Genomic DNA, 16,938 nt, shown 5'->3' on the forward strand with positions numbered 1-16,938 from the left:
AAATGGAGTGGACAAATGAGATTGTGTTGGAATTTCTTGTTTTTTATGAAAATGCGCCGGTCATTTGGATGGCTAAACACAAAGACCATAAAAATCGAAATGCAGTTAATGATGCCTGGAAAAGGATACAAGTGTTACAAATGTTCGCCCTCGCGTACTTGTACAATGTACACGTCGTGTGAGTGCCCTGCTTGCCATCGCAACTCGCCAAGCTCGTATACTTCCCAAGTACGTAAATAATTGTGTATTCGCCAAGTACACGAGTCGTCTGAGCCCGGCTTAAACAAAAGAAACTTAGTATTAGCATTGAATATCCAACTCCTCTGGATATTCAATGGTATTAGGCTCGCCAAGAAAGAATGCCAGTTGCAGAACATACAAGCGTATGTTTAATATGAAAAACACACAATCGTAGACCGGGATCAGATATTCTGTGACTGGCATTCTTTCTTGGGGAGCGTTATAGTTATTTTAGATAGGTATGTATTCTGTGGTTGGTGTAGCAGATTCGAGGTAACTGAAACTGTTTTATAGTGTATTTTTCAGTTACAGGAATTTTTTTCATTTTTGTTGTCCCAATTAACGGAATTTGCTTACAAACCAGTTTAGTTTTTGTTACTTCAACAGTCAACTGTTTTAACAATATCCATATAATAATAATGGCTCCAGTACCACGATACAGTCTTGAACTGTTGCTTCCTAGCTGTAACAAAATTTACCATGCAACTTACACAAATATAACGATATGTGGCGAGAATCATAGACAACTGTCACATTGAAATACTATATTACAATTTCTTAGTTAAACAATACATTCAGAAGTACATCGAACATTCACTAAAAACCCAGAACTCACTCTCTCAACTCTATCCTATGTGTAAAAAAAGCAAATGTCAAAAACAGTTATCAAACTATAACAATAAATTATAAATTGAGATCATAATTGACAAATTGTTTTGTATCAAATTTTATATTACATATGCCCATTACGTTTCTATGACAAAATCTTATAAAATTGTAGTTTAAATACTCAAAAAGGTTTCTAATTAACAACTTAATGTTAACAAATTGTATTAATTTTTTTACATTTATTAAACTTTTTACATGGACTTGATAATACTGTTTCCTATTTGAATTTGACAAATACTGCGAAATTGAAAAATTAACATAGTGATGAGACACCACAAAAAAACAACAAAAGAACAACTCAACAAAACAATATCAGACCCACAAAAGTAAACAAAGTCATGGTAAAAAAATATACTATAACTGCAATGTCCAATTGTGTGTCTTCGTATACACTTATTGTGAGTATACCTTTGGGCATCTGCTGTGGAAGACAAGAGCCCTTGTTTTGAGGCGGGAACCAATTATGATAATCTGCTAACGAAAAATACGTGTAAAAAAGTCGCACAATTAAAACAAGGCCCTACCTCAAATAAAGTAAAAAAAAAACAACCAATAGTATAGTTAATAATAGAGATCAATGTTCTTTGCACTAGTTTCTATCATGAATATTATACGCTTCTATAGTCGTTAAATGAATAAATTAAATTTATATTTCGCTGTAGTGACGGACTAATAAAGTTCTCATAAACAGACGTAATATGTTTACAGTCTCTCTTGGTGAAATGAAAGAATATGGCATTTTGTACTCAAATTGAAACCACAACATTCGCGAATACTAGAATATAGTCGGTAAAATGAGTAAGTTCGCATATCGGGTTAGCGCTTATATTCACAGCGCGCATGAGGTTATACATCTTTCCTTATTTAAAACATGACATTTGAGGTAGAGGGCAAGTGCGTATCTAGTTTTACGAACCGCGGGCGGTGAACTAAGAATTACACTGGACGTTACAGACGTTTAAAATAGAGGTTGTTGCAGCAAAAAGAGAAAGCAATAGTTAAGGTATGTTGGTCTCGAAATGGGAAACACCCACTTAAAAGCGTCAAGCCAGTGACACTCAAACGTGTTTTAAGTGGGTGTTGCCCATTTCGAGACCAACATACCTTAACTATTGCTTTCTCTTTTTGCTGCAACAACCTCCATTTTAAACGTCTGTAACGTCCAGTGTAATTCTTAGTTCACCGCCCGCGGTTCGTAAAACTAGATACGCACTTGCCCTCTACCTCAAATGTCATGTTTTAAATAAGGAAAGATGTATAACCTCATGCGCGCTGTGAATATAAGCGCTAATCCGATATGCGAACTTACTCATTTAACTGACTATATTAAAAAATCTGAAATTTTCTTCATTTTAGGAGAGATGGTAAGGTTATGGACTGGACCAGTTACTATTATTGTTGAGTAAATAATACAAAAAAGTATAGCCACCATTTTAACTAATGAAAATTAACTGAATATAAACCTTGTATGTTTCAAGGTATAACAGTTAATAATTAACGGAACATGATAGCAAACTCTTGTTTAAGGCTTAACACAGTATCATATTAAGGAAGGCCCATCAGTCAGGGATGTGTCACGCTTTGAATGCGAGCGATTTATCCTGACTAAATTAGCATACAATTTTAAAGCTCATTTATGACCGTTTGAATAGACAAATTTAAGCGGAGCTTAGCTTAAGCATAGCTTAAAATCCATGGCAACGATTATTGAGATAATGGTTATCATAGATTTTAAGCTACGCTTCGCTTAAATTTATCAGTACAACCTGCCATAAGCCCCGGTTGTACAATGTCAGTTTAAACTTCAGATTAGTTTAACTGACAGATTTCAGAAACACGATTGGTCAACTTGTAAAATATTAGCCAATCAAATCCTTTAACCAACCATTCAACTATAAACTGAAGTTTAAACTGACCGTGTACTGGGCCCAAGGATATCAAATTAGTGTAGAGTGACCCAGCCATCTGACATAACAATAAATTTTTAGGTTTTGTATTGAACTTCAGAAGAAACAAATGACACACTACTATTGGTAATCATCAAGGAAGGGGGAGTGGGGGGAGGTGGAAGAAAGAAGCGACTTCGGCCACCTCTTAAGATGAAACTAAATAAAATTTATTGATAACACGTTTTGCAAGTTGCAACACGAAATTGAATTCAGTCATTTAATTGGCAACCAGTAGAAAGCTCACTACTGAAGTTGATGCAAAAAATTCCTACCTTCATCACGCAACGATTAGATTATCCTCTCTCATATTATATAATTAACATTCAACAGTAAATTCAATTATCACACACTTCATTAGATCAATTAACCGGTATTTGGCATTTTTGTTTAAATCGCTACCTTTTCTAATCGCATGCAAACTTGCAACGCTGAGAACTGAAAACATAAAACGTTTCATGTAACATGAGATCAACTTACGTATCTTTCCTAAGGAATCATAAATATTTAAAAAATTGTACGATATACTGTCTTTTTTACTTCATACAGGATTGTACCAAAACAACCAAGAACATTCAAGATTTTTTAAAAAAGTGTGTGATACTTTTATTCCCAGCAGCCGCTTTAGCACGTGATTTTTCTTTAGACGTCTGTATAGATTGTTTAATAGATTTTATGGTGGGTTTACTTAAGTCTAAAGCGTTGCCGGTAAGTGTTCTTTCCTCCTCTAATTTCGGGTGTTTCGCTTCTGGTTGCGCCAAATTGCCGCAAATTTTCCTTTTTGTATTTGTATTAGTCTCTTCGGTTAAATTTAAGTACTTTAAAAGTTTGTCGCTGAGATCCTCCATAAGATATTCCGATACGATGCCGTGCGCGTGTTTCAAATACGCTTCGGTGTTTACGTTCTCGTCGCGCGACGATGCGACAAACGTGGCAGATGCTGCACCATTTATCACGTGTATCTTTTTTTGTTTTAAAATGTCGGCAACACGTTCGGTTTTCTTTTGAAGCCACAATAGGGTTTTCTCTTCGTTATATTTAAATGCGTTCAATTCTTCATCGCCCTAAAATAAAGAGACATTTAACTACTCCATCGCCATCTATTAAATTATTCAACAAAAGGATGTTTGAAAAGATGGCGTTACTATGTTCCACTCTATGACATATTATAATGAATGAACTGCGCGTGGCAATGATAAGCGCGGATACTGCAGGTGATAGAGAAGGGAAAACCAAGAGGGCAAGTTGTCTCTTACGGTTACGCATCTGATTGGTTTTTCAGTTTAATATGAATGTGATTGCTTCTGTTGAAAGAACCAATAAGATGCGTAACCGTAAGAGACAGCTTGCCCTCTTAGTTTTCTCTTCTCTCTCACCTGCAGTATCCGTGCTTGGCATTGGGACGCGCAGTCCATTTATTATATGTCGATGGTTCCACTGAATCAAAAGCCGATTGTCATTTCAAAACATTCTCTACTATAGTGAAATTCACATCCAGATGGCAGTACCCGTGTATAGGATAACAGTGTTGCCAATCCTACTGTCATTTTAAGTTTTACAAATTAGCTACGGTTAGAGAAATGGTTAAAAACATTTATGACTAACTGCTCGCATTTGATTTGCGGTATCTTTGTAATGCTGCAATCAGAATGTGAGTTTCACATTGCTCAAGTAATAACACAAAATGGCATACCATTGGTAAGACCGTGGACTATGTCACTTACCTACACAGGAGATATTAAATTGACTGTGACAAGAAAATTTGCACTAGCGCAAACCTTAACGGTTCAGCCGCGTGATTTACAATTGGCCTTTATTTTAAATTTAAATTTACCGCTAGAAAGTGGCGCAGGAGGAGTGGGAGTAAAGTAATCTCTTTCTACTTATTATATTATTTCCAATGTTGCAATCCCGATTCAAAAAATTAAAACAATAATGGAGAATATCAAAGCATTACGGTCCCCTAAAATATTTATAAGACTACTTCCTTTTTTTACTCTTCGACAGATATCTACTTGAAAATAATTTTAAAAACAGCTGCAAATTCCTTATGATTTAATTGACACCGAGATTGACACTCACCTTTCTATCTGCTACCATGTTTAAAGATTTTAATCCGGTACATTTTAACAGTCGTTCCATTTGTGGAAATTCATCATCCCTTAGTAACTGATCGAGTGGAATTGCTTGTGTGGTACAATATTTTTTCAGGTATGGAAGCACTGAAACAAAACACATTTGTACACCGCCCATTTATCCCTGTCAAAATCCTATTGTAAAGGTAGGTATCGTTTTTTTAAGATCTTGAGCGGGAAATTCAAAAAACAATGTAACATAAATTTAATTATGTTGTTTATTTATTACAAATAATTGACAATAAATTTAACAGTCCTAAAATTGATTAGTTTATAACAGTAAACATATTATTTATCACTCGCGAATACACAATTTATAACGGCGCGAACTATTTATTGCCGAAACATTGAAAGTAGAACTGGACCGAAACGTGATTCGTTTGCTTATACAGGCTGATTCAAATTCGAGGGCCACCATGGGGATCTCGGAAACTGTAAGAGATATGTAGGTAAACCTCTCGCCAGGAAAGATTGCCGGTCACAGAACACTTGATCCCGATCTACAATCTATGTTTTTCTATAGATGTGAGCGACTTCCGGGATAGTATCGTGTCAATGTTGAACAAAAACACTTTTTGATCAACATTGGCACGATCCTATTCCGGAAGTCGCTCGCATCTTAAGAAAAACATAGATTGTAGATCGACACAAGGTGTGCTGTGTCCGGCAATCTTTCCTGGCGAGAGTTATAGTTTAAATTTGGTAAAGTTGCGTATTTTGATGCTTAACAAAATGCCGTTTTGAAACTGAAAAAATTCGGTCTACTTTCAGAGATATCCAGAGAAAAACCAAATTTTGCAAAATCGTTTTTATTTTTTAGTGTTAGTGTTTAGTATTGCTAATTTTGTAATTTTTTTTCTATCGAATGACATAAAAATTCCAATATAGCGTCCATAAGAAATAAGAAAGTTGATTTTATTTACTCGAAACTCACAAGTGATAAAAGCTGAGAAAAAATTAGCACTGGTTTGTTAAAACTATTTTTTGATCTTTGAAAATAAATGAACGCCGGAGCATTTTCGAAAATGACATTTTTCGGTTTTTTGACCATAACTTTGTTATTTGAAGAGCTACAAGAAACATGAAAGGGAAACTTAATCTACATAAAAGTCTGCAATTCTTTGCCCATTTAAGCAACTTTGTGTCTTACTATTTACGAGATCCCCATACTAAACATCAGAAAAAACTCACCCTGTATTTAACTTGAAATGTTATATACTTTCATTTTTAATGAAAAGGCCGGTTACCACAACTCATACTTTCTGACTATCAAAAAATTGCAAAATGACATTTTTTCAGTGTTATTATCATTGCAAGCTGAGTAAGCAAATGAACAAGCAGGGATTTTGTATCTAATCTGTGATAATAAATAGTAATCAATAAAGTCAATAAAAGTGATAAGTGATTTAAAATGGGAGTTTCATGTCGGAATGTAATGCTTACTGTGATTTTAATATGGAGTGTTACATCGTTTGTGTACATTAAATTTTTTCTATCGCGCCCAGCTACACCTAGTTACGTTTCTCCTACAAAACGGTATATTGAATTGGAAAAAAAAGTGTGTTCCAGTCCTAAATTGAAAGCGAAAAAAAGTTGGGCGAGACAGCAGTGTCCAAAAAATGGCATAGTTACTTCTGCAACTGGAGGACGGCTTGGTAATAAAATGTGGTGTTATATATCTATATGGGCAGTTGCCAGGGCTGCTGGTTTGGATCCCTACGTTCCACGTTGTCTCCGTAGTCCACTGGACCAAATTTTTGATCGTCTTTCAGTGCCATTGATTGAAGAAATCTCGCATTGTCCGTTTGACGAGAAAAATGTTGTGAACAGTTTAGATTCGTGGCAACACATGAATCAGAGTATAGTAATACCGCCAGTTGCATTTCAACAAAAATTATCGGTGAGATGGACGCAGGATATAAGACGCGAATTTAGATTCAAAAAGGAACTGATTAATAAAAGCCAAAATATTTTAAGATTAGCTTCTCAGAAACGCACAAATTGTACTTTTGTGTCGGTACACATTCGAAGAACAGATTATCAAGCGTATCTGAAAAGAAAATATTCCATTCGTCCCGCGAATGCAACTTTTTACTACTCCGCCATGAAATACTTTGAATCAAAATATTCAAGCGTCGTTTTCATCATTTCGAGTGACGATCCTAATTGGTGTTCGAAAACATTTAAAGAGAAAAATAATGTATACATTACAGGGACCAAATCCAGGGTTTCCCCCGCTTTAGATTTAGCCATAATGAGTTCTTGTAATCATTCAATAATTGATTATGGTACATTCGGAGAGTGGGGTGCTATTCTGGCCGGAGGTGAGACAATTTTTTATAATATTGGTCGACCATACAGTACTAATGATTTTGCAAACGATATGAGGGAATGGCGTGGACGTGTTTAAGTTATTGCGGTATCAACTCACGAAGTATGAAGCTACTCACATGTACTCCCATCAGATCTATGTACCTATAATTAAATTTTTTTTCGCCTAGTTGTTTTTTAGTGTTTTTTCCTATCGTATTTAAGGCTGCCGGTTGTTCGCAAATCACAGATTGGTACAGTTACAACCACTATTCATTTCCAATGCAGTTTATTGAGATGTGTTCATTTAATCGATGAAAATCAGTAAGTATTCAATTGTGCTCCATTTGTGAGGCTTTGCACTTTTTTCAATTGTGAAATATTAAAATAATGGAGGGGGGGGGGCAACATTTTGAGTACCTACTCTAAGGCACCAAGCACCTATTTACGTTTTCAAAATTCTACAAAAAGTAGTGGCAAGATAGCAAGAAGAAGTTAACTGTCGGTCATTCGACCTTCTTCTATAAATCCAGCGAGATATCAGCAACTGAACATCATAGAGTCTTCTGATTTCCGTCATCAGATTCATATTATTGAGTTATTCCGCCATCACTGGATTTAAAAGCTACCAAACGCGTGTGTTGTGACCAAATGAAAGTCAAAATCAATATGTACGCATCAAATTCGTTGGGAAGACGTCCAAAGACATTATCTCAATCCCCTAAAAGTGAATTTTATACAATTAAAAACCTACAATAGACATATACCCCCACAAACAAAAGATGATATCAAACAATGGCTAAACCATTTGTAGAATAGAAAGGTGAACGAAAATGACATAAGAGAAAACCTGACTTACATTATTGAAAAGCCTATAAAAATACTATCCAATGGTATAAATTTCAATTGGACAGGGTATATCAGTAATTACCAAATGTTTCTTATATAGTATATACCAGGGTAGAGAAGTGTAGTATTATTGCCCGAGCACCAAGATTGCATCCCGAGGCGCTTGCGCAGTACTTGAAGTCCTCTAAATTAACGTATTAAATTGTTAAGAAAGTAAACGGTTGGAGAGAATTTTTTGTTTATTAGTTTAAACGTGTCAATAAAGTGTGCGGAAGCGTAAGTCAAGAATGACGTATGGTGGCAATTGAGCATTTATTGAGCAAAATGTAGGGTTGTGATTTCTAAAAGTGACAGCGTGCCAGTTCTCATTTTTTTTTTTTTTTTTTTCTAAAGTTCTACGGCATCAACTGCATGGTTATTAGCCGTTAGTGTTTATAGTTTTACGACAATTTTAGTTTCCTTAATGAATGCAATCAATTTTCGAATACTATCTTCATCATTTCCTAAACATTCCTTTAAATTCTTTGAGATCTTATGCTTTATTCTTAAGTTTTCATTTATTCTACATGTAAGTAACATATGACTTACATTTAGTGGCTCATTACATTCCACGCACAACGGAGGAGGGGCTCCTAAAAGTAAATGACTTGATGTTATATTAGTATGTCCTAGTCGTAGTCTCGTGAGAGCAACTTGTTCACGGCGTGATAGTTCACGAGGTATTATCCACGTATTTACACCCACTTTGATTTGACTGAAAAATGATTCATCTGCGAACCATTGTGTCATCCAGAATTGTCTAATTCTTGATAATACCTCCATTTTAACATCATCTGCACGCACCCTTGGCCAGTCTATTTCTTTGGAGAGAGTTGCTTCTCTAGCTGCGCTATCTGCCAATTCATTACCTCTTATTCCACAATGGCTAGGACACCACAAAAATTTGACAATTTTACGGCGTCTTTGTAAAGAATCTAGGCAGGATAACATCGTTCTCACAAGAGCATCTTTGCTAAATGTATTCGTTATGCTTTTCAAGGAACTAAGGGAGTCTGAACAAATCAAAAATCTTTTTTCTGTCGACATGGTAGAATAGTATAACGCTTGCATAATCGCATACAGTTCTGCTGTATACACACTTGTATATTTTGGAAGTGACCAATTATATGTCTTGTCTGTAACACTAAATGCACTTCCCACTCCCTCTTCCGTCTTCGAACCATCTGTGTATATTATAATATAATCACGGTATTGATCTAATACTGATAGAAATTCCTGTTTAAGATATTGTTTATTAGTGTCCTTTTTTGTGTCAAACCACTTATAATTTACTTGCGGTTTACTAATTACCCAAGGTGGAATTTCGGACACTTTATTTTGATATGTTTCTATTGGTAATTCAAGCAAATTTAGATTCCTGGACCTTTCTAGAAGTCGTATGCCAGTTGGGCGCATTATAGTACTTCGACTGTCATAGATTGGATATGTATCATTATTAAAAAGTACGTTATAGTTAGGATGACTTCGCAAAGCATTTATTCTTATACCATATTTAAGCAAGTTAATGTCAAATAATATTTTCATAGGTGGAATTCCCGATTCGCAACATACATCTTCTAGGCGGCTAGTGCGAAAAGCACCAGTACATAGCCGTAGACCTTCGCAATGAATACGATTAACCTTTTGAATTCTAGTTGCTCTGGTTCCCGATATAATAACACTGGAATAATCAATCTTTGAAAGTATCAGGGCTTTATGTAATCTTAGTAAAACTTCTCTATCCGCACCCCACGACAAATGGCTAACACAGCGAAGAATATTAAGTGCTTTTTTACATTTAACAGATAAATTCTCAATTTGCCCTTTCCAATATAACTTAGAGTCAAATATAACTCCAAGAAATTTGATGTTATCCTTAACTTCTATCGTATGTCCATCTAATGTGAATTTTAGATGTTCATGGAAACTTCTCAATCGGCAAAAATGAACTACATGGGTTTTCGTGGGAGAGAAGCGAAAACCAATCTTTTTCGCATTATTCGATATTTTATCTATTTCATTCTGCAGGACATCATTAATGTTTGAATCTATGGCGCCTGATGAGTAGATCAGAAGATCGTCTACATATAAACTTTTCCCAACAGTTGGACTGATAGAAGTCAATAAATCATCAATTGCGATTGAAAACAACGTTACACTCAGTGCAGAACCTTGAGGCACTCTGGTGAGTTGCACCCGTTCGGAGGAATAAATATTACCGATACGTACTGCGAATTTCCTATCATTTAAAAAACTTTGTATAAATATTGGTAAGTTTCCTCGAATTTGTAACGAATGCAACTTTTTTAGTATTCCGTATCTCCATGTATCGTCAAAAGCTTTTTGAATATCGAAAAATATTGCATATAGGTGTTCTCTTTTAGCAAAACTATTTAATATTGCTGTTTCCAATTGTACAAGTGCGTCAGTTGTAGATCGTGTTCTTCTAGATCCTACTTGGAAATTTGATATAAATTCGTATCTCTCTAACAACCATGTTAGTCGCAAATTTGCCATCCTTTCTAACAATTTACTTAAGCATGATATAAGTGATATGATTACTAGTTATTAATGATCACATTATTAACCACTTTGAACCATTGAAATATAAGGAAGGAGCTTATGTATTATTAGCTAGGATCCCTATTAGGTTTCTCAACATGGCGGACGTTCATACGCGCAGTGGCGTGCATACATGTAATATATTTAATTTTTTGGCAGGTAGTACCGAAATTGCATACATTTGACTACAGACAAATTCATAACTTCCTATAAACAAAATCTATGTATCTCGCCATTCACTGTCTAAAGGAAATCTGAAAAGTAGACGTATTTCAAAATGTTGCTCTACATACTATCGCTTCGGCAATGGATCACAACCTGCAAAATGAATGAAATTAAGTAATCGTGAAAAACGACCATTTTAAGAAATATATACATGGTTACCACCAATGAAATGTAATTTTCGTTTCTTCTGTACCTTTTGACTTTGTTATATATTACATGATTTACAGCTAACCATTATGTTTCACTTGACTGTAAATGTCAATTTATTGTCAAAGTCGACCATATTGAGAAGCCTAATTGGATCCCAACAAGCGTACATTATATGTATTTTGCGATTTTGCAAAATTTCGGTGTATTCCGGATATCTCCGAAAGTAGTCGGAATTTTTTAAGTTTCAAAACTGCATTTTGTTAACCATCAAAATACGCAACTTTGCCAAATTTAAACTACCTATCTATCTCTTACAGTTCCCGAAATCCCCCTGGTGGCCCTCGAATTTGAATCAGCCTGTATAATAATAATATTTTTTATTGCCTTTAAATGCACTAGTGGATACTGCATAGTGTATGCAGCAAACAAATAATGCATACTATTAAAACATGCACCACCTATTACCTACATACAATAGTCACGATCAAATATAATATAACAGTTGTTGCACTGTCAACAAGTATATAATTGTCCTTGAGTACTTAAATAATTCATTTCTATTATATGTGTTTTGTGATTGCACTTGTTCAACATGTTTGCCTCGATGTTTGCCACATACAGTAAAATAAAACCTAAATATTTGTAATAAAAGGTAAGATGGATTTTGTCATGTTTAGGGGGCGTTCCTGTATAGTGGAGTGTGGCGTTGATTTACTATTTTTTCAACACCCTGTATAATGCAAGGACTGATGAGAATTAAAGAAAAATCTTATTTTAGCTTCTCTTGCTCCACACGCAAAAAGGCTGCATAATTTACACAAAAAAATACTTTAGCACAGACAAACTTTACAAAGTGCAGAAATAAATGTTGGTACCTACCCTCGTACCTACCTTACCAAAAAGTGGTACATTCGAAGTGATCAGCAGGTACCAACCTGTTACCTTAAGGTGGTCACTCACTACGTGACACTTGACAAGTCCTTGTATTTGTGTAAGTACATGTACAAGCTCATGTATGGCCTACACACCACGCGGTCTCGATACTTGCCAAGCACTTGTCAACTATCATGTAGGTAGTGAGTAGCCGGCTTTAGACAAGAGAGACCATGCCTGTTTCACGAGCTGTTTCACTAAATCTTTACTGAATAAAATTTGTAACTATTCTATTACATTCGCAGGGGAGTCCGACCGGGCAGCACCTAGGGCAGCACTTAGGCACACCAGAGACCCAATGTAGCTACTTATTACTTATACTGCACCAACAAGAAAATTAATAATAAACTCTCACCTAAAAATATTGGATCTATGGGTGTAGACAAATGCATTTTCCCATCACTTTTCACAGACTCTTCAATAAGCCACGAACGCTTGCCCTCGGCGAACGTCAAAATCTCCTGTACCGAATTATTCGCAGAGGAAAATAAAAAGACACCAGCTTCACCGGTACTGGGATGCCGCAGGTTAACAATATCAGGTGTGCCGGTTCCGGTGTACTGCTCCGAATGCTCGAGCGCCTCTCCTTCAAATGAAAATGTGATTAATCGAATTTGTTGCGAGTACGGGTGTTACCTTTGAGAACGAAAACCCAAGTGTTTGGCGGCTGTTGTAGGTTGGATTTGATGCATTTTTTCGGTTCGGCTTTTACGCGAGGCATTTTGAATACTAATTTTTTTAATTGCTTACAATTAACGATCACCACAAATTATTGTTTGGTAGTAAATACTATGGAATTACACTCGATTACACTGCGACGTTTAACAAGAATTACATATTTGCGCTCAATCGATTTTTGAACAATTCATTCAATGGAAATGCGATTTTTGTGCTAATAAAAACACAAAAAATTACAATGGGAATATAATAAACAAATCCTACTTTAGTGATAACCCCAATTTTCAGTGGGAAAATTCCACTGTTGGCAACCCGTACAGCGCGGCAATTTTAAATTTCCGTCATATATTATATAAAGCGGCATTACCTGCTAATTACGAAACAAGCGTGCTTATTCGTGCGCGGCCTGTACGTAGGTACATATTTTATATTCCATGTACATAAAATAAAACAATTTAAGTTACCTAATCTAGTTCCAATGTCGTTGTGTTGAAATTTTTTGCGCACTCATGTACAATGTTTTCAAATCCCCCTGTGTATAGTGTAATGTCATAAACTCGCTTTCTAACCTCAACCTTGACGTTCTTGCTGTTTTGTGACCTTTAACCTAATAGAAAATTAATTATCTTCATATATATTTAGTAAATTTAATGGATAATAAAAAAGCACATTTACCTGGAGATGGAATAAGATCGCTTCCAACCTCAAGATTATTCAAAATTACTAATTATGAACTATACGCGAGACCTGTATGTTGGTTCAAATTGTTGCAATGACTTAATACCTTTTTTGCAGAATGTAGTCATAATGGCACTGGGTTTAGTAGCACTAGCTGGATGTACAGGATACATAGCGTACATGCGTCACAAATATGAGGAATTAGGATATTACAGTGCAATTAAGGAAGACGGCACGGAAACATTTGTAAAGCGTACCTCTAAATGGGATTAATAGTCGAATTTAATTTGTAAATAGTATTTTAATATAAGTTAGTAAAACCAGTTATTGCTTTAGTTGTGGTATTAATAATTCACAGTTGCTGAACTGTAATATTGTTGTAGCACGTGATCTGAAACAGAAAGGACATCCAGTGTACAATGTGTTAAAATTAAAAATTGTGCCAACTTAGTTTCTGGAAGCTAACAAATTTGTTAATTGGCAAACATGAAGCAATTTTTCCTCAGAATTCCAATGATCAAATTACAAAAACAAATAGAGACATTCAACAAAACATTTTTTATGTTGTAACCTGATGCACACATGTTGTTTCTTTGTCCAGTGAAAAACTTAAAAATTAGTTAGCAAGAGTCCATATTTAGTTGGAATACAAATTGCACATTAAAGGAACATTATTGGGATTTCTGCAAATCATTAAACCACAAGTAAATCTTATTGCTGACATTAAACATTGTATTAAAAAAAATTACAAAAATTGTTCGAAACAACTACAAAAACTAAACAATACCAAATGTTATTATGTACAAATACCTGCAACTTCAGAAAACATGACAAAGGAATAGCTTTTGTAAAAAAACCTAAAGTTAGAATTACATATAATATTCTATGTAACAGGCGTCTTAAAACGTTCCAATCGCTGTTGAGCTTTCCCATTTTGCGATGCTGCATTGGAAGTCGTAACGATACCAAACCGCTCTTTTCGTTTTTTCAGACGTTCTTGTTGCTCTACAGAAGATAAAGCTTTCGATACTGATCCTCCAAACCGCTCCGCTCTTCTCTTTAATGTTTCCAAATTGGCCTGTAATCAGTGCAGTTCAGTCTTGTAAACGAGCATAATTCCATGTATGGTTTAATTAAATTACAAAACAATGTGTAAATATTGGAGGAATTCCATTAATAATTGAGTTTTTTCACTACTAGCGTCTGATGACATGATTATTAACCTTTTTTCCACTTGTAAAGTAGGCTTTCTCGGCATTTGTTCAAAGTGGTTAATAATTTTTTATTATTAACTAGTAGTCAATAATGAGAACTGTCACGCTGTCACTTTTAGAAAACACAACCAGAAATTTCGCTCAATGAACGTTTAGACAAGTTCTCTAAAACGAATAATTGCCACCATTCGCAATTTCCAGGGAAATTACATACCTAAAATTATCACATTTTGAAAAAATTCGAACGAAATTACTCTTTGAAAAATCTCAATGACAGAACAAAATACGGCCTGTTTGACTTGTACTTCCACGTACTTGATTGACATGCTAAATTAAGAAACAAACAATTCTGTCCAACCGTTAACTCTCTTATCAATATAATATGTTAATTTAGAGGATTTCAAGTGCTAGTAGTGAAAAAAATAGTATATATACCACGGTAGAGAAGTCTATTATTGCCTTCGCACCTTACACCCCTCGGCGCAAGCGCCTCGAGATGTAATCTTGGTGCTCAGGCAATAATAGTGGACTTCTCTACCTTGATATATAATGTACTATTGTAATTAAGTTACAGAAAATTACAAAACTCTTATAAATAAAACATTCAGTCTGTCCTTACAGGGGTACATTTATTTGTACCTAGGTACATACTAACCTCTAACACAGGACTACTTTCCACTGAAATTGTTCCAGAGAATCGCTCTGCTCTTGCCACTTTCTTAGCTTCTGCAGACGTAGGAGTACCAAACTTCTTCGCTCGCATCTCCAACCTCTACAATGCACAGTATTGTCCACAATGTAAAATTAATAAACAATTCTTACCTCTTTTGCACTTAATTCTGATAATTTAACAACTTTCCCGTCTTCATCAGACTTTGCAGAATATTCATTTACAGCACTATCCAGAAGTGGGTCAGTACCGTTCGTTTTTTCTGAATTGCTTTGTGCCGAACTAGAACGATTCAAAACGATCTTCTTTGCCAATTTAGAATCTAAATCGGGCATATCAGTTTTAGAAAGTTTACGTTTCATTACGGAACTCGATTCTTGAGCTTCTTCTAAATGATCTAGCTCGTTCAAAACCGATTCAGATGTGTCTAAATGATCATGATCCAACTCGTCGTCATTTAGCAGATCGTCGTCGAGATCATCAACGGATTCTGCGCCCCCATTGTCACTTGATTTGAGTGCATTTTGTAACCTTTCTATTAGATCAATTTTGTTACCCGTGGTGCTGAGGCCTCTTAATTTGAGTTCCTTTTTTAAATCGGGTACCTATAAATATTGAGTTTATTCATTAAGTATGTGTGCAGAAGGGCCACTACCGCTCTTCATACTAGCTTGTTTAAGCAAATAGGTTTCAAAATATTTACCTTTAGTTTTGAGATATCCATTTCAGTTATAAGGAAATCATCTGCCATGGTGTAAACGACTACAGACAAAAACTTCTGGTTTAATTATTTTATTCCACAGGGCTTTATTTGGAACTTTCTACGACAAATTTCAATCAAACGCACTCAATTTTCCCTAAAAGTACACTTTTCCGTCGAATGAAAATTTTGAGTTTTGACATCAAGAAGCAGCAACGTCGTTTGGAGTCGTAGGTTTGGAGCTTGTTTGGAGGAGGACGCCGACGCGGGTGGTCACCGTACCAATCTACTTATAGAATCCGACGTGACTCCGTAAAAATGCGCATGCGTAAGGTAAGTTCATAGCTCTCCGTTCATACGTTTCCGTTTGTCCGTTAGCCAATTAGATGACAGCAAATTTTGAGAAGTGGTAGCGGTAACTCTAAAATTCTGTGTAATATTTCAACATTTGGTACTTTCGTCAGTCCTCAGTCATACGTGGGTACCCAGATGAGTCACACAGCAATATAGACACTGTTTTGGAGGGATTCCAACTTTTCACTGCTTTGTCTGCATTCGTTTTAACATATTAACACTTATTATTTAGTGAAATAAACAGGTTAGCGCCCAATTATCCACATTCACTTAGAATTGAAACCAAAATTGGACTTGTACCCTCGCTGGCACATTAACACATATCGAAAAAAATCCTGTGGCTAGGACAGATACCACCCTCACACTGCACTGCCCAAAAGCTCTTTCTTTTATGTTTAAGAATATGTGTACCAATTTTGGTTCCAATCGGTTCAGCCTTTTAGCCGGAAATGAGAATATACAGATATGCCGACATTGAGATTTTGTTTGAATCAGATTCCTGATGCTTCAAAACGTGTATTTCTGTCAGAAAAATGGGGGAGGGGGGGTCATTTTTTACCCCAATGCAATCCCTTCCTTATTAACG

The 16,938-nt window shown here is 35.5% G+C and overlaps 3 protein-coding genes across 7 annotated transcripts; 1 reads left to right on the top strand and 2 right to left on the bottom strand.

Moving 5' to 3' along the window:
- Positions 1-770: 770 nt before the first annotated feature.
- LOC116173638 (ribonuclease H2 subunit B-like) lies at positions 771-13,106 on the bottom strand. Of its 5 annotated transcripts, none has more exons than XR_004145969.1 (5): positions 12,695-13,052; positions 12,414-12,644; positions 4,938-5,077; positions 3,336-3,919; positions 771-1,380 (listed from the first exon to the last, which is right to left on the bottom strand). XR_004145969.1 is itself a non-coding variant. In XM_031491261.1 (5 exons), the coding sequence occupies exons 1-5, from the start codon at positions 12,777-12,779 to the stop codon at positions 1,371-1,373; spliced, it is 711 nt and encodes a 236-aa protein (XP_031347121.1). In that variant the 5' UTR covers positions 12,780-13,057; the 3' UTR covers positions 771-1,370. The 5 variants fall into 5 exon arrangements, 3 of the variants coding, with proteins under 3 accessions (XP_031347121.1, XP_031347120.1, XP_031347119.1); XR_004145968.1 differs by having other exon boundaries at positions 3,131-3,919; XM_031491261.1 differs by having other exon boundaries at positions 3,675-3,919; positions 12,695-13,057.
- LOC116173637 (galactoside 2-alpha-L-fucosyltransferase 3-like) lies at positions 6,392-7,490 on the top strand. The gene has a single exon (XM_031491258.1). It carries the CDS (start codon positions 6,402-6,404, stop codon positions 7,398-7,400), a length of 999 nt encoding a protein of 332 aa, XP_031347118.1. The 5' UTR covers positions 6,392-6,401; the 3' UTR covers positions 7,401-7,490.
- An 851-nt stretch (positions 13,107-13,957) lies between the features above and the next one.
- Positions 13,958-16,496, bottom strand: LOC116173639 (SAP domain-containing ribonucleoprotein). The gene is made up of 4 exons (XM_031491262.1): positions 16,002-16,496; positions 15,451-15,903; positions 15,284-15,400; positions 13,958-14,492 (listed from the first exon to the last, which is right to left on the bottom strand). Exons 1-4 carry the CDS (start codon positions 16,047-16,049, stop codon positions 14,298-14,300), a joined length of 813 nt encoding a protein of 270 aa, XP_031347122.1. The 5' UTR covers positions 16,050-16,496; the 3' UTR covers positions 13,958-14,297.
- Positions 16,497-16,938: the final 442 nt, after the last annotated feature.

This window comes from Photinus pyralis, unplaced genomic scaffold, assembly GCF_008802855.1.
Source record: "Photinus pyralis isolate 1611_PpyrPB1 unplaced genomic scaffold, Ppyr1.3 Ppyr1.4_LG6, whole genome shotgun sequence".
Classification (NCBI taxonomy): domain Eukaryota; kingdom Metazoa; phylum Arthropoda; class Insecta; order Coleoptera; family Lampyridae; genus Photinus; species Photinus pyralis.